Genomic DNA, 27,961 nt, shown 5'->3' on the forward strand with positions numbered 1-27,961 from the left:
GTTCACTCTTCAACATAGTTAGCTAAATTTGGGGAGGTCAAATTTCCCAAATTCAGGAGAAAAAAATTCTTTAGTAGGTCATCCCTGGGTGTGACTTGTGGTGGTGAATTTGAGTAGGTCCCAAAGAAGAAGGCTCTAGAAACTGTTCTTGGCCAGGCACAGTGGCTCACGTCTATATTCCCAGCGCTTTGGGAGGCCAAAGGAGAAGGATCACTTGAGGCCAAGAGTTTAAGACCACCCTGGGCAACATAGTGAGACCCCCCTCTCTACACATTTTTTTTTTTTTTAATTAAACAGGTATGGTGGCACACACCTGTAGTCCCAGCTAGTAGGGAAGCTGAGGTGGGAGGATCACTTGAGCCCAGTAGTTCCAGGCTGCAGTGAACTATGACCGCACCACTGCACTCCAGTCTGAGTGACAGAGCGAGACCCTGTCTCTAAAAATAAAAAAACAGAACTGCTCTCTGTTAAGCAGTAACAGAGTAATGAGTAATGAGTAATAAAATAACCTTCTTAGGGTAATAAAAATCCCCAGTATAAGTGCCAAATTACAATCCTTTTCTTGGTTCCCATCTTAATCTGTACCAGGTAACAATTTGCTAGAAAGAACTATATACAAGGTTACCTTCTTCCTCATATTTTCATGACGATAATGCACCAAGTTTGAAATATTTATGAAACGCCAATAATTAACCTAGGGATAACATCTTTTTTTCATCTGGGATGTATTACCTCAGTTTGCCATCTGAGCAGGAGCTATGCTGATCTCTGAGCCATAAAACACATTTAGTTCATTATTGAATTCAATATATTACCATTGATGTGAATAAAAACACTACTTTCTTTCTAGATGAACAAATGAGAAATACTGTGCATTTAAATAAAATCAAAAGAGAACTTAATACTGAAATTAATGACAAAATAATGTTATGCTCCACTAGTGAATAAAACAGAATATCCGGAATAGTTACTAGCACAATAACTGTTTTGTGTCACTTCCTCCTTCTGCCCAATTCATCTTTTGGTGCATGCTAACAAGCAGTGGAATGGCCAGACACAGCACAAGGGAGGAGCAGCCAGAGTTCCAGATAACCAAGGTGCCAAGAGTTGCAACAAGAGCTCCTGGAAATCCACTTTATTCAGTGCCCAATGTGTTTTAGGTTGCACAAGGTTCTAATTGTTGCATTTTCTTTCTGAATGAGATTTCAGATCCCTGATCTTGATGAGTATTTATGTTTAATAATTAAGCTCAAAATATACCACAATATAAAGGAAAGCAAATATAAGAATGTCCCTAGATCCAAGACTCTAAGCTTCTGCATGCTCTAGTTATCTCTCTCTTAGGTTCTCTGATATTAATATGAATATTTACATGCAATCTGTAGACTAAAGAAGTGTAGCTATGGCCAGGCACAGTGGCTCACACCTGTAATCTCAGCACTTTGGGAGGCCAAGGCGGGAGGATCGCTTGAGCCCAGGAGTTCGAGAACAGCCTGGGCAACATGGGGAAACCCCATCTCTACAAAAAAATTAAAAATTAGCTGGGCATGGTGGCCCGTGCCTGGAGTCCCAGCTGCTCAGGAGGCTGAGGTGGGAGGATAGCTTGAACCTGGGAGGCAGAGGTTGCAGTGAGCCATGATTGTATTTGATTATATCTCTAAAATGAAAAAAAAAAAAATCTCTACACTAAACTTTCAACATATAGTCACATGCTGCATAATGACATTTCGGTCAATGATGGACTGCATATACAACAGTGGTTCCATAAGACTATAATACCAGATTTTTATTGTACCTTTTTTGTTTAGCTATGTTTAGATACACAAACACTACTGTGGTACACTGCCTACAGTATTCAGTACAGTAACCTGCTGTACAGGTTTGTAGCCTAGAAACAATAGGCTATACCACATAGCCTAGGCGTTATACCATCTAGGTTTGTGTAAGCACACTCAGTGATGTTTGCACTTTGACAAAACTCTCTAACTGCATTCCTCAGAATGTATCCCCATATTTATAAGTGATCACATTTTAGATGTGATTTTATTTCCTTATGTAGTAACTGAAGAAATAAACTAGGCTGTCTTTAATCTGACTTCCATCCTACTTGGGCTGTTTGGAGCCATAGTGTGTCCTGGCTCCTACTCAGAATCATCAATATGCCTGCAAGAGTATAGCTGATAGAACCCAACATCTTCAGCCTCTAAAAAAACTAACCCATAGCTTCAGCAGTAAGGTAGTTTAACACCTGAAACCATGAATCATTGGACTACTGGAACTCCTCCCAATTCTAGCAGAAACAATTTTTTTAAAGGAGGGAGAAAATGGGAAATAAGGGGAGGGGAAGAGAGGAGAATGATGGAGAGAAAGAGAGGGAAAGAGAAAGGAAAAAACCAGAGGAGAGTATGAAGAAGAGTGGGGTGCAGAGGGACAGTAAAGGAGGAAAGAAAGAGAAAGTTACGTTGGACTACAGAATCACAGGACACGGGAGGAAAACAGTCACGATATATTCTGAGTTAGGAACAAAGTCCTTAAAGGGGAATTCCATGCTCTAAGCATTAATACTTAGCACTTAGCTATGAGTTATGAAGGCACCAACTGAAAAGTGGTTCCCTTTTTCAACAGCCTTTGCTAGCATATTAGGCTGTCCATATATAACAACATAAAATTAGATTTCTCTTCTTTTTTTTTTTTGAGACAGAGTTTTGCTTTTGTTGCCCAGGCTGAAGTGCAAAGGTGCGACCTCAGCTCACTGCAACCTCTGCCTCCTGGCTTCAAGCGATTCTCCTGCCTCTTCATGAGTAGCTGCGATTACAGGCGCACGCCACCACATCCGGCTAATTTTTTTGTATTTTTAGTAGAGACGGGGTTTCACCATGTTGCCCAGGCTGGTCTTGAACTCCTGACTCCAACTGATCCGCCCGCCTCCCAAAGTGCTGGGATTACAGGCGTGAGCCACTGTGCCCGGCCATAAAATTAGGTTTCTAACTCACTCCAGATAGACAATTAAATCCCAAATGTAAAAGGCAAAATTTAAAAACCTTTCAAAGGCAGCACTGGAAAATAAGGAAGGCTTTTCTTAAACATACAAGGAAAGGCACAAATCCAAAAAACAAGATTATTGAGTCTGGCTCCATATAGTATACTAGTGAAGCATGCATTCTGGCATAAATGGCTTGGGTTCAAATCTGGCTTTGCTACTAGCAAGTTATTTAGAAAAGTTACTTAACCTCCGCATCCATTTCATCAACTGTACTAATGCTCACTTTAGAAGACAATTATGAGGATGAAATGGGTCAACAAATATAAAAGGGCTTAGAACAGTACCTGGCACTGAGTAAGTTGTTAGCACTGTTTTTGTACCATGAAAGTGGTTCTTTTAAAAAATTTAAATATTAAGAGTTCCTAGAATATACTCCCGTCCAAGATCTTTCCACATTTCAGGCATGAACAAGAGATACGTAAAGAGTCTGAATCAAAGGAATAACGTAATTAAACACTACAATAAAGGTAATATAGTCACCTATGCTAGATATAGTTGGCCTCATGGCTATACACTTGGCTAGCTAACCTTCCAATCTTAAAAACAACATTACAGGCTAGGTGCAGTGGCTCACGCCTGTAATCTCAGCACTTTGAGAGGCCGAGGCAGGCGGATCACGAGGTCAGGAGATCGAGACCATCCTGGCTAACATGGTGAAACTCCGTCTCTACTAAAAATACAAAAAATTAGCGGGGCATGGTGGCGGGCGCCTGTAGTCCCAGCTACTCAGGAGGCTGAGGCAGGAGAATGGCGTGAACCCGGGAGGCAGAGCTTGCAGTGAGCTGAGATCGCGCCACTGCACTCCAGCCTGGGCGACAGAGCGAGACTCCGTTTCAAAAAAAAAAAAAAAATTACAGATGTTGTTATCCCTAATTTACAAATGACTTGATTGCCTCCCACCACCAGTTATTACAAGGCAGGATGAGGAAAGCAGCAGCAGTCCCAGCTACTCAATAGGGTGTCTTTTTCTGACCATATCCTGAGGGGCTTTTGTACTCTCCTGTCAGAGTCCAGAGCATCAGTGCAGCAAATACTGCCCATTCACAGCTGATGTTAGAATTTGTAATTAATTTGTATAGAAAAAGGTAAAAATCAGTCAGTAAAATATATTTTGACTATTTATTATATGCAAGGCAATGTGCTAAAAAGCTAGGGATATGGTCAGAAGTCACAATTCTGATCTGTTGCTGTAACAGACTATGCTGCTTTGTCTGCATTGTATCTCTTAATATTAAGAGATAGTTTGTCAGACTTAAATTTATCTATTAACTCATCTGAATTAATTGACAGAAAACAACCCAAGAGAAAATCTAAACAGCAACACCTCAAAATACAGATTAATCAGGGCAGAGTGGTGCCATTTAGAGCGCAGCATTTAACTTAGCTTTGTTACTTAGCTCTGTCTACTTTCTCTAAGTAGATGAAAGTGTCAGAACACAATAGCATCCAGCTTTGAGAATAATCACGTGTAAAGGCAATGTGGTGGAAAGGGCAAGAATAAAAAGACCTAGGTTCAAACCTAGCTTTATCACCTTACTAGCTGTGTGGTTTTGGGTCACCTACTTGTTCTCTTTCAACCTTAGTTTTCTCATCTATACAACAGAGTTATCATTTTCTAATGAGACTTTTTGAAAAAATGTTAAAGATGTATTAAGTCAGATGATGCCTGCCAAACAGGGTAAACTAATTAGTTACCTTCTTCCATCACTTAACCTGGCCTGTACATTCATTACTCAAAATCCAAATACCTATTTGTAACTGGAAAAAATTAATAAATTGGCCGGGTGTGGTGGCTCATGCCTCTAATCCCAGCACTTTGGGAGGCCGAGATGGGCAGATCACTTGCGCTCAGGAGTTCAAGACTAGCCTGGGCAACATGCTGAAACCCTGTCTCTAAAAAAAAAAAAAAAAAATTTGGCCGGGTGTGGTGGCACATGTCTGTAGTCCCAGCTACTCAGGAGGCTGAGGTGGGGGGATTGCTTGAGCCCGGAAGGTCGAGGCTTCAGTGAGCTGAGATTGTGTCACTGCACTCCAGCCTGGGTGACAGGGTCTCCAAAAAAAGAATAGTGACTCAGGCTATAATATTCAAGAATCATTCTCACAAGACTTTAGAATGAAGTATATTATATACGATTAGTCTGAAGTCTGTTAGTGAGGGAAAATGTTAAAAATTTTCTATTTTCTGAGCATGTGCTAACCAGGAAAAGGAGACGGTAACAAAAAAGGTGCTTTTATTACTGAGAATTAAAAAATACATATAATATTCATGTGCAGACAAGCCAATGTGACTATAGAACTGCTCAATAAGTTCTCCTTTACAAGTTAATTCCTGCTACAAATACTTCAATGATACAGTGTCATTAAAACAAAATATTTCTCAGCCTTAGCTTAATTCTATTTATTTCAAGCAATTGTGATAAGATGAAATTCTAAAGTAATGAAGGAATCCAAAATGCTCAATAGGGTCTATGATAATCTGGCTCTCCCTGAGCTGGTTGTCATGGCTTGTTAGGAAGCTTGTGAAGAGTAGAGGCTCCAAGGAAGAGCTGTTCAAATGATATACCCCTAATCCCACGTTAGGACTAATTACTCTTCTTACTCTTAAAAATCATTTATTTGCTGATGAATTCTAAATTTACACCACTAGCTCACACTTCCCTTAATACTAGACTCATATATCCAACTACCTACTTAGTATCTCTACTTGCATGTCCAACAGTCGGTTCATTTTTTATTTGTTTTTGAGACAGAGTCTCGCTCTGTTGCCCAGGCTGGGGTGCAGTAGCGTGATCTTGGCTCACGGCAACCTCTGCCTCCTGGGTTCAAGCCATTCTTGTGCCTCAGCCTCCCAAATTACATGGGATTATAGGCGTGTGCCACCACACCTGGCTAATTTTTAGTGGAGGCGGGGTTTTGCTATGTTGGCCAGGCTGGCCTCAAGTATCCACCCGCCTTGGACTCCCAAAGTGCTGGGATTACAGGCATGAGCCACCACGCCTGGCCAATTCTTTTTTTTCTCATATACCTTATATCCATATCCAGTTAATAACAACATTAATAATCATAGTAGCTAATACATATAGTATACTTGCTATGTGCTAAGCACTGTTCTAAACCCTTGGCATGTACATTATTTAATTCTGTTTTTTTTTTTTTGAGACGGCATCTCACTCTGTTGCCCAGGCTGGAGTGCAGTGGCATAATCTCGGCTCACTGCAACCTCCGCCCTCCGAGTTCAAGCAATTCTTCTGCCTCAGCCTCCCAAGTAGCTGGGATTACAGGTGTGTGCCACCATGCCCGGCTAATTTTTTGTATTTTTAGTAGAGACGGAGTTTCACCATCTTGGCCAGGCTGGTCTTGAACTCCTGACCTCACGATCCACCCGCCTCAGCCTCCCAAAGTGCTGGGATTACAGGTGTGAGCCACTGCACCCGGCCTCATTGTTTAATTCTTTATAGTAACACTATGGGATGGGTATTATTATTTATCCTAATTTTATGGCTAAGAAAACCGAAGCATAGGGAATTTAAGTTGTTCAAGATCACAAATTAAAGAAGTACCAGACTCAATGTTTGAACCCAGATAGTCTAGCTACAGAGTATGTGTTATTACCCATTATGTATACACCATGTTGTCCTAGCAATGCAACAGTCTCCTATAACTGCAATAATATTTTTATAATTATCTGCAGAGCAGCCAGAGTAGTTCTTTTAAAACGTAAGTCAGATCACAACACTCTTTATACCTGTAACTTTCCAGTGGCTCTCTAGCTCAGTCAGGGTAAAAGCCAAAGTTCTTACAATGGCCATGATCTACACCTGCACCACTACATCCCATAAACTCCATGACTTCATCTCTTACTAGTCATCCCTTTACTCCACTGCCATCAGCTACAGTGGCCTCCCCTGTTGTTCCTGGAACATGAGAGACAGGCACCCATGTCAGGGCTTTTCACGCAGTGAGTGTTCCTTCTTTCTGGAGTGCTCTTCCCTCAGACACCTGCACGGCTTGCTCCGTCACCTCCTTTAAGTCTTTGCTTCAATGTCACCTTAGCAGCGAGGACTTCTCTGACTGCCTTATTTATTTATTTATTTATTTATTTATTTAATTTATTGACGGAGTCTTGCTCTGTCATCCAGGCTGGAGTGCAGTGGCATGATCTCGGCTCACTGCAACCTCCGCCTCCAGGGTTTAAGTGATTCTTCTGCCTCAGCCTTCCGAGTAGCTGGGACTACAGGTGCACACCACCACACCTGGCTAATTTTTCTATTTTTAGTAGAGATGGGGTTTTATCATATTGGCCAGGCTGGTCTTGAACTCCTGACCTCGTGATCTGCCCGCCTTGGCCTCCCAAAGTGCTGGGATTACAGCCGTGAGCCATCATGCCCGGCCTGCCTTATTTAAAATTGCAAATTTTGGTTCCATTATGAACTTCCTATTTTCTTTCTTGACTTCATTTTTCTACATAGAACTCTTTACCTTTTGACATATATTTTTATATTTCATAAAAAACTAGAATATAAGGCCCATGAAGGTAGATATTTTTGTGTTTTGTCTACTTTTGTTTCTCTAACAACTAAAATTGTGCATGGCACTTAGCAGCTGCTCAAATATTTGTTGAATGAATACAATTTCCTATTCTCTTATTTATTCAGAGTACTTTTTGGGTGTGCTATGTTCCACTCTTTCATTAGAATCTGAAGTGTTTCCATTTATTGTATCACCAAGAAATCTTAACAAGCTTATTTATAACTTCTTCATCTGTGTTATAACAGGATCTTATTGCATCAGAGATTGACTTTTAAAAGCTTCCCAAAGTACCTTATCTTCATACATTAAAATCAGATATTTTATAATTTTTTAAAAAGCTTAGAGTTCATTTATACTCTTGCATGAATTGCCCTAATATACTTTAGTATTCTCCTCTTGTTTTATTCAAAACATGTGTTAAATGCCCAAAATTATTTTTCTTCTTTGTGAACTACATGAATATTTCTACTCCTTAGATAGACATTTTCTGAGACTACGAAAGTGGAAGACTCAATCTGGTTTATGTGTAAACATGATGATGATAGTAGCAAAGGTAATAATAGTAACTGAGTGCTTACTATGAACCTGGTACAAATCTAAACGCTTTGCCTATATTAACTTGGTTAATCCCCAAAACAAACCTAGGAGATACATACTATTTTAATCTCCATTTTATAGTTGAAGAAATTGAATCAGGAGAAGTTAGATGACTTGTCCAAGGTCACAGAGCCAAAAAGCAGCAGAGTCAGGATTTGAACTCAGAGGACTTGGCTTCAGAGTCCTTGCTATTCACTATATCGCTTGTCATAAGTCATAACCACTACCACTTGAGCAGCAGAATAGGGAGGCACTGATGATTTTTACAAAGTTAGACTCTGGGCCAGGCCTGGTGGCTCACGCCTGTAATCCCAGCACTTTGGGAGGCTGAGGCGGGTGGATCATTTGAGGTCAGGAGTTTGAGACCAGCCTGGCCAACATGGTGAAACTCTGTCTCTACTAAAAATACAAAAACTAGCCAGGCACAGTGGTGCACACCTATAATCTGAGCTACTTGGGAGACTGAGGCATGAGAATTGCTTGAACTGGCGGGGTGGAGGTTGCAGTGAGCTGAGATGGAACCACTGCACTCCAGCCTGAGTGATAGAGCAAGACTCTATCTCCAAAAAAAAAAAAAAAGGAAGAAAAAGTTAGATTCTGAATGGGAATCCCACATATGTGATTACATCCTTCTTCCTAAAATTTATTAACTATGTATATGCAAAGTATGAAGCAAGGTGCTATAGGAGATATAATGATGGTAGTGATATGGCACTGTTCAAAAGCAGCTTATATGGTGGGGGGTGGAGACAGAAGGTCAAATAATTTGTTTTAATATGTAAAATGTGTATATTATAATATTTATGGCATTTTCCAAACATCTATGGGGATTCAGAAAAAAGAAATACCTGGTTTGAAATGGGGTGACTAAGAAGTTTTACAAAGCAGATGTTATTTTTGCTGCACCTCAAAATGGAATTCTGACAGACTTATAAAAAGGGTCATTTCCAAGAGGGCAGAAAAATTCTACATATTTTATAAAGCAGTAAACAATATAGTTTGGTCAATATTTAGGGAAAGTATAGGAATACTCATGGTTTGAATTTATTTTAACTTAAATAACCTTCCTTTACTATCTAACTTGCTAGGAGGTAAAGACTGATAAGTAGTCAATGTTTTTTTTTCATTAGGGAACTAACATTACCAGAGCTATGTACTTAGAAGCTTAATCTGGTATCCATGAGTAAATGAAATGGAGTATACAGAGGCTGGTGGGTAGGAGGCCAGGTAGGAAGCTATAATAATCATAAGCCACTAGAACACAGTGCCAATAGAAATGAGGAAGAGGAGACCAGGTGCGGTGGCTCACGTCTGTAATCCCAGAACTTTGGGAGGCTGAGACAAGTGGATCACCTGAGGTCAGGAGTTTGAGACCAGCCTTGCCAACATGGTAAAACCCCGTCTTTACTAAAAATACAAAAATTAGCCGGGCATGGTGGTGCACACCTGTAATCCCAGCTACTTGGGAGGCTGAGGCAGGAGGATCGCTTGAACCTGGGAGGTGCAGGGTGTAGTGAGCTGAGATCATACCACTGCACTCCAGCCTGGACAACAGAGTGAGACTTCGTCTCAAAAAAAAAAAAAAATTAATTAAAAAATAAATAAATAAAATAAAAATAAAGAAATGAGAAAGGGAGAGGCCAGAAAAGCCCTAAGTGTTCCTACTTTTAGAGGTTCCATGCACATATAAAACACATAAAATATCCTCATATTAAATATAATTTTTAACTGAAAACTTAAGTTTTTCTGTTATTTTGCACTGAAATTATCTGATAAATTATCTGGAAACAACTACCTTATTTTTAGAGATAGGGTCTTGCTATGTTGCCAAGGCTCAAGTGCAGTGGCTATTCACGGGCGTGATCATTGTGCACTGTAGCTTCAAACTCCTGGCCTCAAGCAAGTCTCCCACATCAGCCTCCAGAGTAGCTGGGACTACAGACCCACGTCACCATGCCCAGCTACAAATAACTTTAAATATTCTTGACACGTATCATGAAGAAGAAAATATAAACTACAAATTGTTTTCAAATGAAATACTCAAATAATGTTAAATATAACAATTAAAACTGACAGTTGCATTTTGCAACTGTCATTACATATTTATTAAGATTTAAAACTTCTCCTGTTTATATTTTAGATAATAGGGTTTCTGCAGGCCCTTAAAAAGCTCAGTCTCCTGCCTCCCTGAGCCTACAGTGCCTGCTGGATATAGCAGTTCTGTAGATTTAACTGTGATACCCTCTCCAAGCTTCAGACTCTCTGCTACATAGACGACTCTCTCTGTCTCTAGGTTTAAATTCTCAATTGCCTAATGGCTATTTCTACATGAATATCCTTCTGTGTTTCCCCTGACAAATCAAAATCTGTCTCAAACTAAGCATTCAGTGTCCTCGCCTCTATTTCAAAAATACCTGTCTCCTTATAAACCTGTTTCCATCCTTTTTCCAGTAATCAAGAGTAAAAGCATCTTTTTGAACTTTTCTCCTTCTTGCCAAAGTTTTTTTTTTTTTATTTTTGAGACGGAGTTTCGCTCTTGTTGCCTAGACTGGAGTGCAATGGCGCGATCTCGGCTCACCGCAATCTCCGCCTCTCGGGTTCAACTGATTCTCCTGCCTCAGACTCCTGAGTAGCTGGGATTACAGGCATGTGCCACCACATCCGGCTAATTTTGTATTTTTAGTAGAGACGGGGTTTCTCTATGTAGGTCAGGTTGGTCTCGAACTATGGACCTCGGGTGATCCGCCCGCCTCGGCCTCCCAAAGCGCTGGGATTATAGGCATGAGCCACCACGCCCGGCCCTTGCCAAAGTTTTTAAGCAGCTTCTAAGTTCTACTGTTTTTGCTTTTGTAACACTGCATGCCAATCCTTTTCATGCCAACCGTAGGTGATCAGAGTATTATTTAAACAGTCTCCTTTTTTCCATTCTACCTTGTACACCACTGGTCTATGAGTATTCCAAGACTAGATTTCTCTTTTTCTAACTTGCTTTCCCTAGTGTCTAGTAGCTGGGCATGTTTGGCACCCAACCGTATTATCTTATTAATCCAGTGAGGCAGGCACTATTCTAATTTTCTACATGAAAAATCTGGCTCAGAGGCTAACTCAAGCCTTTGATTCCAAATTGTGAGCTCTCTGTTGTATAGTACACCCATGTCTGATCTTTGAGAGACTGTAGTTCTAGCATTACTTGGTTACCTGTAACCGAATACAAATTATTTTTCTACATGTTAATAGGTTTTTAATTCTTTGTTTTGTTTTTCATAGATTTAGGGGGTACAAATGCAGTTTTGTTACATAGATATATTGTATGTAAAAACTCTGGGCTTTTAGTATACCTATCACCTGAATAGTGAACATTGTGCCCAACAGGTAATTTTTCAACCCTACTGCCCCCCCACCATCCATCCTCCTAACTTTTGGAGTCCCCAGTGTCTATTACTCCCCTGAATAAAAATTATTTTAAGAGAAATTTATTTAAACAGACAGGACAGGTTATTCTTAGACTCTTGATACAATCTCAACAGATCAAGTTTCTGTCCTTTAAAAAATATAAAATCTTCGGCAAGGGATACTCCAGGGTGTTATCTTTCCTAAAATCTGTACTTAATTTTGAGAACACAGTTGCTTTTTGTACAACAGAATAAAGCAGATACACTGATAAAGTTGGTGTAAATGCCTGCTGTATATACTGTCTTTAATATCTTAAGAATGCCATCAATGTTTAAAGATCCTGAAAATAAATTAAGGATATCTATGACAAATTGTAAAAAACTGCTTAAATATGTAAATGGTATGGACTTCAGAGACTTGTCTAGTTGTTCCAGGTTTTTAAATAGAGGTATCTGTAACTCCTAAAAGGGCTAATAAATCAATAAAACTTGGACTCCAAAAGACTGAGAATCAATGTACACCAGTGTTAACTGAGATAAGAAGAAGAACATTCAGCTATTCAAAGACTTCAGAAAAGGCAAATTGAACGCTTAAGCCTCTGTGAGGGAATTACTTAAATGGTAAGGATCGAATCTTCATAATTTGTTTATGCATTTCTATACTCTGTTGATGTAGGAGTTGGGGAGAATGGGAGAGACTACGGGCAGTACCATCCCTCCAGGTGGCACTAGGCCTGGGGGCATTTCTCCTGCAATGTAGCCTCAACAATTACCTGATCTTAAATGCCAACAATGACCTCACTGAAAAATACTACATGGATTCTGGACTTACTCCAGAAGAATGGGAAAAGAGGAGACACAGAGAACAAGGTGAGTTGTGGATGTCCTTTCCTGCCTTGGCCAATTCTTTCACATGTGATGAGCAATGGAAAGATTTCAGTTTTTCTGATAAATTACAAATAAAGTAAAGTAGGAAAGTATATGATAAAAGGGACAGATTCAGGAATTCTGCATATGAAAGGAAAAACATTTTCTGCTTTGTATCTAGGTATCTGCGGGGATAGGATAGCTTAGAGAAAATTAGGAGCAGATAGATGGGGAAAGCATATTATGGTGCTATGAGATTATGGATACAGGTTGTGAAAAAGACTGAGGCTTTACCATTTAATTCATTTTGCAATTATTTTTTCTTTATGTAAAACACTGAATAAAGGTGGAATCCCTGCTCTCAAGGAACACACAATCTAGTTGGTGAAACATGGAAATGATCAACTGAAATGCAGGTCCAATTAAATAAATGACATAGATATGACAGCAAAGTACTCTTTGAACACAGGAGGGAAGCATGTATTAAAAGAAGGGAACAGGGCTAGCTGGGTACAGTGGCTCACACCTGTAATCCCAGCACTTCGGAAGGCAGACACAGGAGGATTAGTTTGAGGACAGGAGTTTAAGACCAGCCTGGTTAACACAGCAAGACCGTGTCTTTACAAAAAAGAAAAAAATTAGCCAGGCTTGGGGGGGTAAGTCTGTAGTCCCAGCTACTCAGGAGGCTAAGTGAGAAAATCACTTAAGCCCAGGAGTCTAAGGCTGCACTGAACTATGATCATGCCATGGCACTCCAGCCTGCGCAACAGAGTGAGACCCTGTCTCTAAAAGAAACTTAAAAATTAAATTAAAAAAAAAAAGATGGGAAGGGGACAGATAAGGCTCGTTGGAGGAGGTAACAATAAAAATGAGCCTTGAAGAAATTAGTACCTGATAGAGAAAGGGTAAGGAAAAGCATTTCAGGTTAACAGCCTAGTATGCAGAACAGTCCAGAAGAAGAAAGTGTAATAGCACCTTCATGATAACTGAATGGCTGACGAGGCTGTAAAATAATGGCACAGGAGAGGGCTGTAGTGAGAAATGGGCTGCCACGGTAGGGTCTACACTACTGTTCTAAATTTTATGCCAAGGATATCACTAAAGGTTTCCCAATGATAAGAGTAGTACAATCTCCTTTGGGATTTAGACTTATAGATCCAAAAGGCTACTTGACTATATCAAAATCTACATGTCCAAAACCAAACATCATAATCCTCGTCTAAATCAGATCTTCATACACTGTTCCATATCTCAGGAAAAGCATCTATCCATCAAGTTACACAAGCCAAAATCAAACCAAATCAAAGCCTAGGAGCCATTCTTGACATCTTCTGCCTTCTACCTATATCCGATCCAACAATAAGGCCAATCAATTTTACTTTCCAAATTTCCATCATAATACACAACACTCTCCATCTACCTCTACTGCTACCACCTTATGATGAACTCTTATCATCTCTCTCCTGGACCACTCATCCTGACTGATCTACCTGCATTCACTTAGGTTCTCATTTAAGCTGAAGAAATTATTTTTTTAAAAGGCCTAAATCACTCAATACTTAAATTCTTTTAGTAGCTTCCTACAATTTTAGAATGAACAAGAATCTGAACAGTCTATAAAGTCCTACGTGGTTAGGCCCTGGATCTACCTCTCTAGATACAAATACAAAATATTTGCATTTTTTAGTAGAGATGGGGTTTCTCCATGTTGGTCAGGCTGGTCTCGAACTCCCAATCTCAGGTGATTCGCCCGCCTCGGCCTCCCAAAGTGCTGAGATTACAGGTGTGAGCCACCATCCCTGACCTAGATCTTCATTTTACAGTATGCTTCCTTTCCCACTTACCCCACTCTAGTCACACTGGCCTTGTTTCAGTGCCCAGTGCTTATCCTATTTTTTCTCACCATAGTGTATTTGCAATATTGCCTACTTATTTGCCCTCCTTCAACTCTCAGCCTGCCATTTTGCTAAATGCTGGGTATGTAATGATGAACAGTCTCTGCTTTCATGAGGTTTATGGCTGAGTGGGGAAAAGTGGTAGAGAGAGAAAAACCAGTAACCAAACAATATAAATTGTGTAAAGTGCTACAAAGAAAAAGAACAGAATGTTGTGAGAAAAGGAATAGTGTAAGGGAGGAAAATATATTTTAGTCTGGGAGGTCACAGAAAGCTTCTTTTAACAAGAACACAGTTGAACTGCATCCTCAAAGATAGAAAAGGAGGTTGCTAATTTAATCAGGCCATATATGAGGAAAAGCAATATTACAGTAGGTTTCACATGCCAAGAAAATAGAGAATTTGGAATTTTATCATAATTGAGATGAAAACAGAGTTAAAGAAAGTAGCAATTCAAAAAGAGAAAAATAAAAAGGATTTATCTATTCACTGCTTCTTAGAATTGACTTGGTTGAAAGGTTATGATCATCTTACCAAAAAGGCTTACGGAAGGAACAGAAGGATGCTGAGAGGAAAAGGTCAGTAAACAGGGAGGAGGGCACCTGCCAGTAACCTAATGGAGTATATGGGAGTTGTATTTACAAGGCTTACATAACCAATGAGTCAGCAAAAAGTCAGGTGTCAATGGATCTCCTCTGTGGCCACTCTAAAGCAGCTAGGAAACTTGGCTCTCTGAGATAGGAATATACCTTCCAGTAACACCTGCCTAAGTTAGGATGAGGAAAAGTAAACTTTAATGTTTAGAAAAAACATAAGAAATAAGATCCAACTGAAAGCAAGGTGATTCTGGTAGGATTTTGCAAATCTAATGCAACTCATTTCTCTAATTTGTAATAAAACACTTATTAAAGAATCCAGAAGCAAGACTCCAAAATCTGCTAAAAGTAAAACCTACATTTTAAAGAGAAAAACAACGTCCTTATCTTTTTTGAGGTCCATAAATACTGGAGGGCTACTCTCTACAACTATTTTTTCTCTAATAACGGCTAATATGTATAAACAGTAACACTAAAAGGCTTCATATCAATAGAATTGGGTCTGGCAAAGAAAATGTACAAAAGAGAACATAAAAGAGATTCAGTCATAGTAGAGGCAAAGAGATACAGCATTCACAACCACTTGATATCAAACAGCAATGACAATGAACCCAAGACAAATACCCACCAACGCACAGCTATGAAAATAGCAGACTCCTTATCCTGCCTTCCTCCACCTCCATACTTATGTTCTCAGCCTATTACTGTTCCAGTGGCAACAACTCTATAACAGGAGGAAGGCTTTATTTTTCCTTTTCCCGCTTCAGACTATAGAAAAAGCAGGAAAAAAAAAGCATAATTATGACTATTCACAGAAAAGAAAAGAGGTTTGTTAGTCTGCATTCTTTGCTCTGGAAATTCCTGGCTTCTGTCTGTTGAGAGACACATAAGAAAACTTGGATTATCTCTGAAGGTCACAACTGAATGACCACAAGTTATGTTTCTCCTTCTGGTTCCCTTGGTCATCCTTTTCCATCAAACGTGATTTTGCAAAATGTTTTAGTTATTGCTAAGAAGCAATTCCATACAGCTGATATAGAAAAGGCAAAAAATAAGAAAAAAATCACAACACATTTATCTTACCAAAACCCCCTGTCAGGCAGTCTGCTGATTTTGCTTGCCACAAAGCTCATCCTTCATTTGTGCACTGCCAGAGCAAGCTTGGATGGTAAAAAAAAATCACAACCTCTCTTGGCTATAAGCTCTTTCCATTTGTTCCAGCTTCCAAACTGCAGAGGAGCTGTGGCATAGTCTGTCACTGCTGCACATACTTGGTTTCCGAGAATAACGCTGCAAATGAGGACAGCTACCACTGGGAATGCTTTCCCCCACCAAAGAGCCGCAATGAAGCTTCTAGTGGATCCCTGGGCTTCTCACCTTCACAGTCTCAGAGAAGTGACTTTCACAAAACAGGCAGGTACAGCCGCACCACATCAATACCCTCGCATAGCTAATCCTCCGCAGTGCCCACCTCAGCCTATGTACAGTTTCAATTCTATCTCCTGTAGCAACTCTTAGAGCTTTCTATATCTGGGAGCCTAGGAGAACTCTGTGCTGAATAAACAGAAAGCTTCTGCCAAACAAGCATCCGTGTGTGTGCGCGCGCACGCAGTTTGCTAAAGCAGCTAATGCAAATGAATAGTTTGACTCTGAGAATGGAGATCACAGACAGTATCTGCCTCTCTTCTCCAGCTGCGAGCATCTTTTATAAAAGACAAAAGCACCACACTGGTTGGATTTAAAGCTACAGGGTATTAATTCAACATTCACATGTCTTCTCATTTAAATCAGATAAGGTTGAAAGAATTGCTTAAAGATTAAAAACATTCTAAATAAAATAACACTGTTTAGGTAGCTTGGTTCAATAAATACAAAGAAAAAGCAATCTACCTATGTTTCAATAAAGGCCCAGAAGACTGCCAGAACAGATTTCCATGCTTTTCTAATGTTTCTTCTCTTATTTTTCATTTTAGGTTGGCAAAATCATTTAAAATGAAAATAGAACATGAGTGAGAAAACAACTAGAAAAAGAAAACTGAGCACGACACTCTAAAATCATATTCACTATGGACAGAGAAAAAAAAACACTCTGAAATCTAAGCAAGAGATTAAAACATCACAATCATAAGTCCAGGCTTAGCCCCTGTATCATCACACACACTATTTACTGAACACCCAAGACACTACATGACAGAACTGAATATCTTATTAAGACTGTTTCTGACTTGAAAAAGTCACTTTGGGATTTAGGCAAGTTATCAGATCTGAACCTTATTCCTTTATTTGTAAAAGCAGTTGTGGGGAACACATATAGGAGGAATTTAAATGATTACAAAATATAGTGTGGCATATATAAAGTATATCTACTAATATTTCTCTGAGGTTAACATGCAGAAAGGAATCAGACATGAAGACAATTTAATACAGTAAAGCCTATGAGCCTGGGGGTGTGATATGACCCTTTCTATGAGCCTGGAGGTGTGATAATTTCTTTACTTCTAGTTAAGTATGGGTCTGGAAGCTCAGGCCAGCACAGTACTAACAGGTCAAAGAAGGTCTATCAGTATTCACCAGCTGCGTTTAACATTCTTTCACTTAAACCATACAAAGCCCTCTGAACGGAATCCAAAGCACCTTGAATGAATATAAAGAAAATGCTGGGTTGAAACCATGGCTCTAGAAATTCCTTTTCCATCTCTAGAGACACAGAACTCTGACCCTGACTTTCCACAACAAATTAATAAAGAATTTGATTTAATAGAAGTTTTGTTTTCACTTAAAAATTAGGTGGTAAGGTTTCAACTGAGTAAATACATTTCTACAAAACAATAAAAACCCTAATCCTGTACCACTAGCATCAACACTAGCTGCTGTTTGCTTAATTCTGTTTACTAGCATTTTCAATATCTTCTAAGACAATCATGCTTATTGTAGAAAACTACAAGTGAGCAGAAAAGAAAGCAAAAACTATCTGTAATCTCACCACTTAGAAGACCAAACAAACTGCTATTACCACTGTGATTTCCATCCCTTCAGTTTAAAAAAAAATATGTACAAGTATTTTGTTATTTAAAATCAGTTGTGATTTCAATTTGAAGGACTCTATAAGAGAATCCATATTTTTTGCCTTCCTTCTCTCAAAATCACTTACTGTAACTGTATTCCCATAGTAATATATCTGATGTGGGCTTTTAAATATAACGAGCTACTAGATTGTGTGCAGTCTAACATAAAATCTAGTAAGTTATTATTTTCCTCACAATTATACAGCTGAATGTTGGGGACTGCATATTCTTCCCTGGGTAGGTACAGTATTTAATCTTTTGTAAGATTAATGTTTGTTACAATTGTATAATTTTAAGTACAATTGTTGGCACTCAGATATTTCCAGTGCTTCTTCTCTTTCTGAACACATATGGAAGACTACATTTCCCAGTTCCCTTTGCAAGGCCATGTGACTAGTTCTGACCAATGGGTTGTGAAAAAAAGGAAGTGAGTGTGTAACCTAAGTCAAAGCATTTAATTGCTAATGTGAAGCTCTTTTATCCTCTTACCCTACCACTGAGATCACTGAAGTATATGTTGAGACATGGTGCAGTGGATCAAATCTGCTTTGATTGGATAAACCAGCTGCCCTGGAGAGTTGTCTGGGCCTAAAGCAGACAGACTTTGTGTGTGAGAAATGTTCATTGTATATTTATATAAAAGTAATGATTTTATCTTTTTGAAAAAAATTACCTTTTCACATTTTTAGAGGTTCCGCCAAGATGGCAATGAATTTATCTGACAGAACCAAGTAAACTGAGTTACTAGATAAATGTACCTCCTCATTGACTGTTTTAGCCTGGGTACATCTCTTCTTGGCTCCCAAAGGAAATCCTAAGTGGCAGTAGGACTTTAGTTTTGCTGACTTCCTTGTTCTCATTTGTTTCTTCTCTTGCTGACTTTTTGTTTCTGGTTTATGCATGGTCAGTAAGTTACTCCTCACTGATGGCAGCACTAATTGATAATTTGGTTTTATGGTTTGACCATTTGAGGTCTCTACAGAAGAGTGATAGATATCTATTCTCTGTTGAATGAGATATCAAAAAATAATCCAGCTTGTCAGACTTTTTTGTCCATTTGTCTGTGTTGAGTGTAATTCAATTAAGAATTCTGGCTCTGCGTGGTGGCTCATACTTACAATCCCAGCACTTTAGGAGGGCTGAGGTGGGCAGATCACTTGAAGCCAGGAGATCGAGACCAGCCTGGGCAATGAAAGGGAACAGCTCTTTGAGATGTGGACCAGTGAGGTTTTGTGATTCTGTGTTTACTTTTGACCTGTGGCTAAAAAGTTGTAGAACTAAAGCCATAGGTCTTTATGTGTCCTGTAATTCAGAAACACCACAACAGCCAGGCGTGGTGGCTCATGCTTATAATCCCAGCATTTTGGGAGGCTGAGGTGGGAGGATCACTTAAGGCCAGGAGTTTGAGACCAGCCTGGGCAACATAACAAGACCCTGTCTCTACAAAAATGATAAATAAAATTAGCCAGGCATGGTGGTACGTGCCTGTAGTCCCAGCTACTTGGAAGGCTGAGGTAAAGGGATCATTTGAGCCTAGGAGTTTGAGTTGCAGTGAGCTATGATCATGCCACTGCATTTCAGCCAGGGTTTGAGTGAGACTCTATCTTTAAAAAACAAAACAGAAAGACCATGGCCTCTTGTTATGTAAGTATAAAACATTTTCCTACCTTTAGAGAGTATTAATAAATTAGATTATAATGTCTCCTAAATTAAAGGACCTCGGATCTCATTGGTTTTACAGAGCTAAATAAGCACATATATATATGTCAAACATCCCTACAAATCTAAGAAAAGAAAAAAGTGAACATCTGACACTTTAAATATGCTAGACAAAGAACAAAAGATTCTTCTTACAGATTCTATCAGTTTGGAAACATTTTAAGAATCCAAATTCACATACTTAAGGTAAATATTTGGCAAACTGAGGCTAGTGTCAGAGTTAATTATAATACTATATACAGTTTATTTTACTTGGGGTTTGTTTTTTCATGTAGAAAAAATTTAATCTGAACCTTGTAAACTTATACAGGTTTAGTGATAAAATTAATATTATTCTTCTTTTGTAATGTTTAGTATTTTAAAAACGAAAGTCTGTGTTAATCTAAATTGAATCACAATGCTGACAAGCTTTTTATATCAATAGCAATTATGTGTCAGCTTAAATATCTCCAGGATCTTATGGTAATTTAAAAATCACAGACTAATGTTAAATGGAGCTAATTAATAAGTAATTTTTGGATGCCCAGATGAATTTCTAATTAGAAGAGTAAAACATTGTTTAAACATAGTTTTAAGCTTACATACTTTTGCTTGTTTTGTATATGCTATTAGAGTGGTTATATCTTTGAGTAATGTTAACAAATGGCTTCATTTTTGCCTTGTTAAGAAGGTGTAAAAGAGATGAGTGTGGCTATAGAAAGTCTGCTATGTGTATTTGTGAGCTTTACTAGTCTGCTAAGATGCTTGTGTATGACGTAGTTCTTATTATACATTCTCTCTACCCAGTCTTCTCTCTGAAACAGAAGTCATAATTGATATAGGTGGTTGTAACTATACTAGGAACAATAGTAACAGAGAAATATAAGGTGTAAGTCTTTTTGTTTTTAAAGGAAAAGGAGCATTTTTTTGTCCCAAAGTAAAGTGACAGTTTGTTAAAGAATGTAAAAGACAAATCATTTATTTATTTATTTTTTTAAGATGGGGTCTTGCTCTGTTGCTCAGGCTGGAGTGCAGAGGTTCCATCTCAGCTGACTGCAATGTCCATCTCCCAGGCTCAAGTGATCCTCCTACCTCAGCCTCTCAAGTAACTGGGACTGCAGGTGCACACCACCATGCCCAGCTAATTTTTGTATTTTTTGTGGAGATGGGGTTTCAGCATGTTTCCCAGGCTAGAAAGACAAATCTTAAAAAGTGAATTTGATTTGCCTTGTAAAATATGCTACTGGGATGTGAAAAGAAGCCATGAAACATGTTAAAATTTTGGCAACATTTAATCAGCTTTGATGGGTTTGCGTCTTTGGTTTACTGATTAATGCCTTCATCTATAATATGAAAGATGATTCTTATTTGTGTATAATTTTCTTAGAGAGCACAATAATTCTCTGGCTTTATGCTGGATTATGTTCTAGATGATTAAATACAAAACAAACCAAACCAGAAAGAACAAAGGTTCTTTACTTGTGAAAGAGCTTAGGTTCTTTACAATTGTAGTACCTTATCTTTTATTCTCATTTTGATTAAATAATCAAGTATTGTTTCTTATCCATGATACTATCTTAATCAGGGGCCCAAATCTCCTTTGTTAACTCTTTCGATCTTGCCTTCCCCAAGATTGAATTTTTTTTTTTTTTTTTTTGAGACAGGGTCTCTCTGTGTCATCTAGGCTGGAGTGCAGTGCCTCAATCTTCCGGGCTCAAGTGATCCTCCCACCTCAGTCTCCCAAAGTGCTGGGATTATACGCATGAAACACTGCGCCCATCCCATGTTATCTTATTGTTCTATTTTTTGTGGCTATATGAGGAAGCCCTTTCACTTTCTCCTTAAACTACTTCTAACCCACATTTTAGTAGATTGATTCTGCCTCTGTGATCTGAATAAAACATTAAGTAGTATCTGATTTTCATGGAATATTGAGCATTCAGAAACATACTGGGTTTTCATTAACTTCTTATGGCAATATTGTTATGTGCATAGGATCAATACCAATCTAATCTCCTTTTTATCAAGATATAATTGGATTCTGTAACTGTATATACTGGAATCTCATAAATGAGAACATCACATTTGAGAATAATTCTCACTGACAAACTAAGAAACAATAGTTGACTTCACATAGGGAGCCAACGCCTAAAAGAAAGTACTCCCAGGAACACTGGCCTGATTCCTGAGGTGGTAAGGAAAGTCACTTCCTGGCAAGCCTTAGAAAATACTGGGGACTTGAAGATGAGATTAATTCACCCAAATTTATAGGTACCACAGGTGAAATCTGGTGAGTTTCTCAGGTGTATTTTCCTAATCTTAGTATAGTAAATAATAAAGAGTGTTTAAAAGTCCAATCTGAATCCTTATGAAAACATCCACACAGAAGTTAATTGTGTTGTCTTAGTAATTGCTCAAAACTATATGGCTCTGGATTTGCAAAGATAGTTCAAGGATGCCCCTGTATGACTGATTAGCACTGTGGCTGCACCTATGTGAATAATCAGGCCAAATCTAATGAGACTGTCAGAAATGTTTACAACTGAGTAACTTCAGTGTGAATATGGGCTAGGTAAAATCAGGCTAAGACCTGCTAGGCTGCATTCCCAGCAACTTAAGGTATTCTTAGTCACAAGATGAGCTAGGAGGTCACCATGAGATACAGGTCATAAAGACCTTGCTGATAAAACAGGTTGCAGTAAAGAAGCCAGCTAAATACCACCGAAACTAAGATGACGATGACAGTGACCTCTGTTCCTCCTCACTGCTACACTCCCACCACTAGCTCCAAGACAGTGTACAAATGCCAAGGCAATGTCAGGAAGTTACCCTATATTGGTCTAAAAAGGGGAGGCATGAATAATCTACCCCTTGTTTAGCATATAATCAAGAAATAACCATAAGAATGGGCAACCAGCAGCCCCTGGGGCTGCTCTGCCTATGGAGGCCATTCTTTTATTCTTCTACTTTTCCTTATAAACTTGTTTTTACTTTACTCTATGAACTCGCCCTGAATTATTTCTTGTGTGAGATCCAAGAACCCTCTCTTGGGGTTTGAATTGGGATGGCTTTCTGGTAACAAGACTAACTATTTTGTGATCAAGAATAACATTTGGAGATATTTGGGAGGCTGACATGGGAGAATCACTTAAGCCCAGGAGTTGAAATTTGCTTTGAGTTGTGATTGTACCACTGCACTCCAGCCTGGGCGACAGAGTGAGACCCTGCCTCTTTAAAAAAAAAAAATCATAATTAAGAATAACCTTTGAAAATTATTCTTGATCACAAGAGAGATGGGAGACTGTCAGCAAAATTTATGGAAGACCAAAATGGTAAAAGATTTTGAGTGTCCTTTCAAGGGAATGCTGGGTGTTGTCTATTGGACCCTTTGAAGTTATCTGATTGAATAAAGGTGTGAATCTTTGTCTTTGGCTAGGTTGTTTTCCAAGTCTTTAGAGATAGAAATTACCTCATGGACAGTGTTTGTGATGCAATGTGTATTAGTCTGTTCTCATGCTGCTAATAAAGACATACCCGAGACTGGGTAATTTATAAAGGAAAGAGGTTTAACTGACTCGCAGTTCCACAGGGCTGGGGAAGCCTTGGGAAACTTACAAGCGGAAGGGGAAGCAAACACATCCTTCTTCACATGGTGGCAAAGAAGTGCCAAGCAAAAGGGGGAAAGCCCCTTTTAAAACTATCAGGACTCATGAGAACTCACTAGCATGAGAACAGCATGAGGGTAACTGGCCCCGTGATTAAATTACCTCCCACCAGGTCCCTCCAACAACACATGGGGATTATGGGAACTACAATTCGAGATTTGGGTAGGGACACAGCCAAACCATATCATTCTGCCCCTGGCCCCTCCCAAATCTCATGTCCTCACATTTCAAAACCAATCATGCCTTTGAGGACTAAGCTCTGATTTTTGTAAATCTTGCCCAAATTCCTATCTAAGGGGTTTCGGGAGTCATGCCCTACAAACCATAAATTCTCATCAGTTGGGTTTTATTTAACCCTATGTATCATGACTTACTTTCCAATCTGACTCTGGCATAACATTACTTGACAAAGAAGAAAATCGAAATATTTTACCCCAAAACATATTTCTCTGCCATATTTTGAAATGGCCTTGCAAAGCCATCCTTTCTAGGGGTAAAATCTGCATCTGTAAAGAATCTCTATTAAACAGCTAGATCTTTTTCTTCCAGGCCCTCCCAATCCTGAAGAGATTAACTGAGAGTCTAGCACCTTTTAAAGGTCTGAATAGGAAACATTTGTCACCTATTGTCTCTAAGGGCAGCTACTATGAGACTTCAAAAGAACCTTGGTCTCCACCATCTTTTATCTTAACCTGAGCATTTCCTTTCTATTAATCCCAGGTCTTTGGACAAACTCAACAAATTGTAAACCAGAAAATGTTTAAATCTGCCTATAGCCTGGGAGCCCCTGCTTTGAAATCTCCCATCTTTGTGGACCAAACCAATGTATTTCTCAAATGTATTTGATTGATGTCTCATGCTTCCCTAAAATGTACAAAACCAAGCTGCAACCCAACTATCTTGGGCACATGTTCTCAAAACCTCCTGAGGGCTGTGTCATAGGCCATGGTCACTCATATTTGGCTCAGAATAAATCTATTCAAATATTTTACAGAGTATGACTCTTTTTGTTGACACCTTCCCAACAGTCCCCGAAAGTCTTAGCTCATTTCAGCATTAACTCAAAAGTCCACAGTCCAAAGTCTCATGTGAGACAAGGCAAAGTCTCTTCCGCCTATGAGCCTGTAAAATTAAAAGCAAGTTAGTTACTTCCTAGATACAATGGGGGTACAGGCATAGGGTAAATACACCAATTCCAAATGGGAGAAACTGGCTAAAATGAAGGGGCTACAGGCCCCATACAAGTCCAAAAATCCAGCAGGACAGTCAAATCTTAAAGCTCCAAAATGATCTCCTTTGACTCTATGTCTCACACCCAGGTCACACTGATGCAAAAGGTGAGCTCCCATGGCCTTGGGCAGCTCCACCCCTGTGGCTTTGCAGGGTACAGCCCTGCTCCTGGCTGCTTTCATGGGGTAGCGTTAGGTGTCTGCAGCTTTTCCAGGTGCATGGTGGAAGCTGTCAGTGGATCTACCATTCTGGGGTCTGGAGAACGGTGGCCCTCTTCTAGCAGCTCCACTATGCAGTGCCCCAGTGGGGACTCTGTGTGGGGGCTCCAACCCCACATTTTCCTTCCGCACTGCCCTAGCAGAGGTTCTCCATGAGGACTCTGCCCCTGCAGCAAACTTTTGCCTGGACATCCAGGCGTTTCCATACATCCTTTGAAATCTAGGTGGAGGTTCCCAAACATCAATTCTTGACTTCTGTGTACCTACAGGCTCAACACCACCTGGAAGCTACCAAGGTATAGGGCCTGCACCCTCCAAAGCCATGGCCTGAACTGTATCTTGGCCCCTTTTAGTTAAGGGTGGAGCAGCTGGGATGCAGACCACCCAACCTGTGGGCTGCACACAGCAGGGGGGTCCTCGGCCTGGTCCACAAAGCCATTTTCTCCTCCTAGACCTCTAGGCCTGTGATGGGAGTGGCTGTTGCAAAGGTCTGTGACATGCCCTGGAGACATTTTCCCCATTGTCTTGGTGATTAACATTCAGTTCCTTGTTACTTATGCAAATTTCTGCAGCAGGCTTGAATTTCTCAGCAGAAAATGGGTTTTTCTTTTCTTTTGCATCACCAGGCTGCAAATTTTCCAAACTTTTATGCTCTGCTTCCTCTCAAACACTTTGCCACTTAGAAATTTCTTCTGCCAGATATTGTAAATAATCTCTCTCAAGTTCAAAGTTCCACAGATCCTTAGGGCAGGGGCAAAATGCCGCCAGTCTCTTTGCTAACACATAACAAGAGTCACCTTTGTTCTCGTTGTCAACAAGTTCCTCATCTTCATCTGAGACCATCTCAGCCTGGACTTTATTGTCCATATCACTATCAGCATTTTGGTCAAAGCCATTCAACAAGTCTCTAGGAAGTTCCAAACTTTCCTGCATCTTCCTGTCTCCTGAGCCCTCCAAATCTCTAGGAAGTTTCAAACTTTTCCACATTTTCCTATCTTTTTCTGAGCCCTCCAAACTGTTCCAACCTCTGTTACCCAGTTTCAAAACTGCTTCCACATTTTTGGGTATCTTAATAGCAGTACCCCACTCTACTGGTACCAATTTACTATATTAGTCAATTTTCATACTGCTGTGAAGAAATACCCAAGACTGGGTCATTTATTAAAAAAAAAGAGGTTTAATGGACTCATAGTTCCACATGGCTGGGGAGGCCTCATAACCATGGTGGAAGGCGAAGGAGGAGCAAAGGCACGTCTTACTTGGCAGCAGGCAAGAGAGCATGTACAGGGGAACTGCTCTTTATAAAACCATCAGATCTCATGAGAACTCACTAACACGGGAACAGCCTGAGGGTAACTGCCTCATGATTAAATTACTTCCCACGGGGTCCCACGACACATGGGGATTATGGGAACTACAATTCAAGATGAGATTTGGGTGGGGATATAGCCAAACCATATCACAATGTAAATGAATTCTGTCTGGGAGAGAATATAAATCTCTTTGAGTCCAATTCTCATTTGGACTGATTTTAACATTTTATTGATTATTTCGTTAATTAGTGAGCTAAAAATCTCTGTGTGCTCAATTTGTACATGAGTTACAATTTTACCTTAAAAAAATAACCTTTCACATTTGGGTCTGTACGTTTTTTAAAGCAACTAATTAAAAAGTAATTGTTTAGTTAGAGTTAGCAAGCTAAAGCCCTCTGCCTATTTTCTTAAGGCCTGTACAAAAGGGCTACAAAATATTTTTACATTTTTCAGGAGTTGTAAAAAACAATAAAGAATACATTACAGAGAACATACAAGGGCCTCAAAGCTTAAGATATCTAGTATCCGGCCCTTTATAAAAAAAAGTTATCTGCAAATCCCTGCTTTATTTTAATATAAGCAAGCAACTTGACAATACAGCAGAAGGTGAGAATTAAATCAACATTTCAGTAGCAAAGTCAAGTTAGGACCCAGACTGAGAAAATCTGTTCTTTAACTAAAAAACTATCCAGATATGTAGCAGGGATATTTTATTTGATTACATGGAAGATTTCCTTTGAAAAAAGGAAAGAAACTTTTAGGCCAGGCACAATGGCTCATGTCTGTAACTGCAGCATTTTGGGAGGCCAAGGCAGAGTATCAGAGGCTTTTGAATAGGGGCTGGGTAAAATAACACTGAGACTTACTGGGCTGCACTTCCAGAAAGTTAGGCATTTTAAGTCACAGGATGAGATAGGAGGTCAGAACAAGATACAGGTCATAAAGACCTTGCTGATAAAATAGGCTGCAGTAAAGACGCCAGCCAAAAGTTCATTATATGCTAATTACAATACATTAGCATGCTAACAGACACTTCCACAAGTGCCATGACAGTTTACAAATGCCATGGCAACGTCCAGAAGTTACCCTATATGGTCTAAAAGTGGGAGGAACCCTGAGTTCAGGGAATTGCCCACCCCATTCTCAGAAAACTCATTAATATTCCACCTCTTGTTTCGCATATAATCAAGAGTAACAATACATATCCTTAGTTGAATAGCTCAAGCCACTGCTGTCTATGGAGTAGCCATTCTTTTATTCCTTTACTTTCTTAATAAACTTGCTTTCACTTTATGGATTCGCCTTGAACTCTTTCCTGACAAGATGCAAGAACCCTCTCTTGGGGTCTGGATTGGGACCCCTTTCCTGGGTAACCAGAGGACTGCTTGAAGCCAGGAGTTCCAGACCAGGCTGGGCAACATAAAGAGAATCCATCTCTATCAAAACTAACAACAGCAAAAATTAGCAGGGAATGGTGTGGGGCATGCCTTGTAGTCTCAGCTACCTGGGGAGGCTTAAGGTAGAAAAACAGCTTGGGCCCAGGAGGTTGAGACTGCAACTGCACTCCAGCCTGGGAGACAGAGTGAAATCCTGTCCCTAAAACAATAAATGAAACAAAACAAAAAAACCTTAGGTATTACTTTATAAAGGAGCTGTTCATTACTATTTTTTTCACTGAGTATTTTCACACTTCTCATCATTGATGGAAGTTTACTTAATATACCCTTAAGACAAAAACAAAACTGAACACAAATTTCATTGGAATCTAATTTATGGTCGGGTACTGCGGCTCATGCCTGTAATCCTAGCACTTTGGGAGGCTGAGGCAGGAGGATCACTTGAGCTCAGGAGT

At 39.5% G+C, this 27,961-nt stretch overlaps 1 protein-coding gene across 22 annotated transcripts in view; it reads right to left on the reverse strand.

Moving 5' to 3' along the window:
- TMCC1 (transmembrane and coiled-coil domain family 1) overlaps positions 1-27,961 on the reverse strand; it is a 244,635-nt gene that overhangs the window by 22,484 nt on the left and 194,190 nt on the right. The window contains exon 1 of one of the 22 annotated variants that reach the window (XM_054482218.2): positions 16,298-16,555. The exons of 20 other annotated variants lie outside the window; for them this stretch is intronic. In XM_054482218.2, coding sequence (XP_054338193.1) covers positions 16,298-16,354 — 57 coding nt within the window. In that variant the 5' untranslated portion in view covers positions 16,355-16,555. Of the gene's footprint in view, positions 1-16,003; positions 16,258-16,297; positions 16,556-27,961 lie in introns of those variants that run through there. One more of the 22 variants, XM_054482220.2, reaches the window with a different exon arrangement.

The sequence above is a fragment of the Pongo pygmaeus genome, chromosome 2 (assembly GCF_028885625.2).
Source record: "Pongo pygmaeus isolate AG05252 chromosome 2, NHGRI_mPonPyg2-v2.0_pri, whole genome shotgun sequence".
In the NCBI taxonomy this organism is placed as follows: domain Eukaryota; kingdom Metazoa; phylum Chordata; class Mammalia; order Primates; family Hominidae; genus Pongo; species Pongo pygmaeus.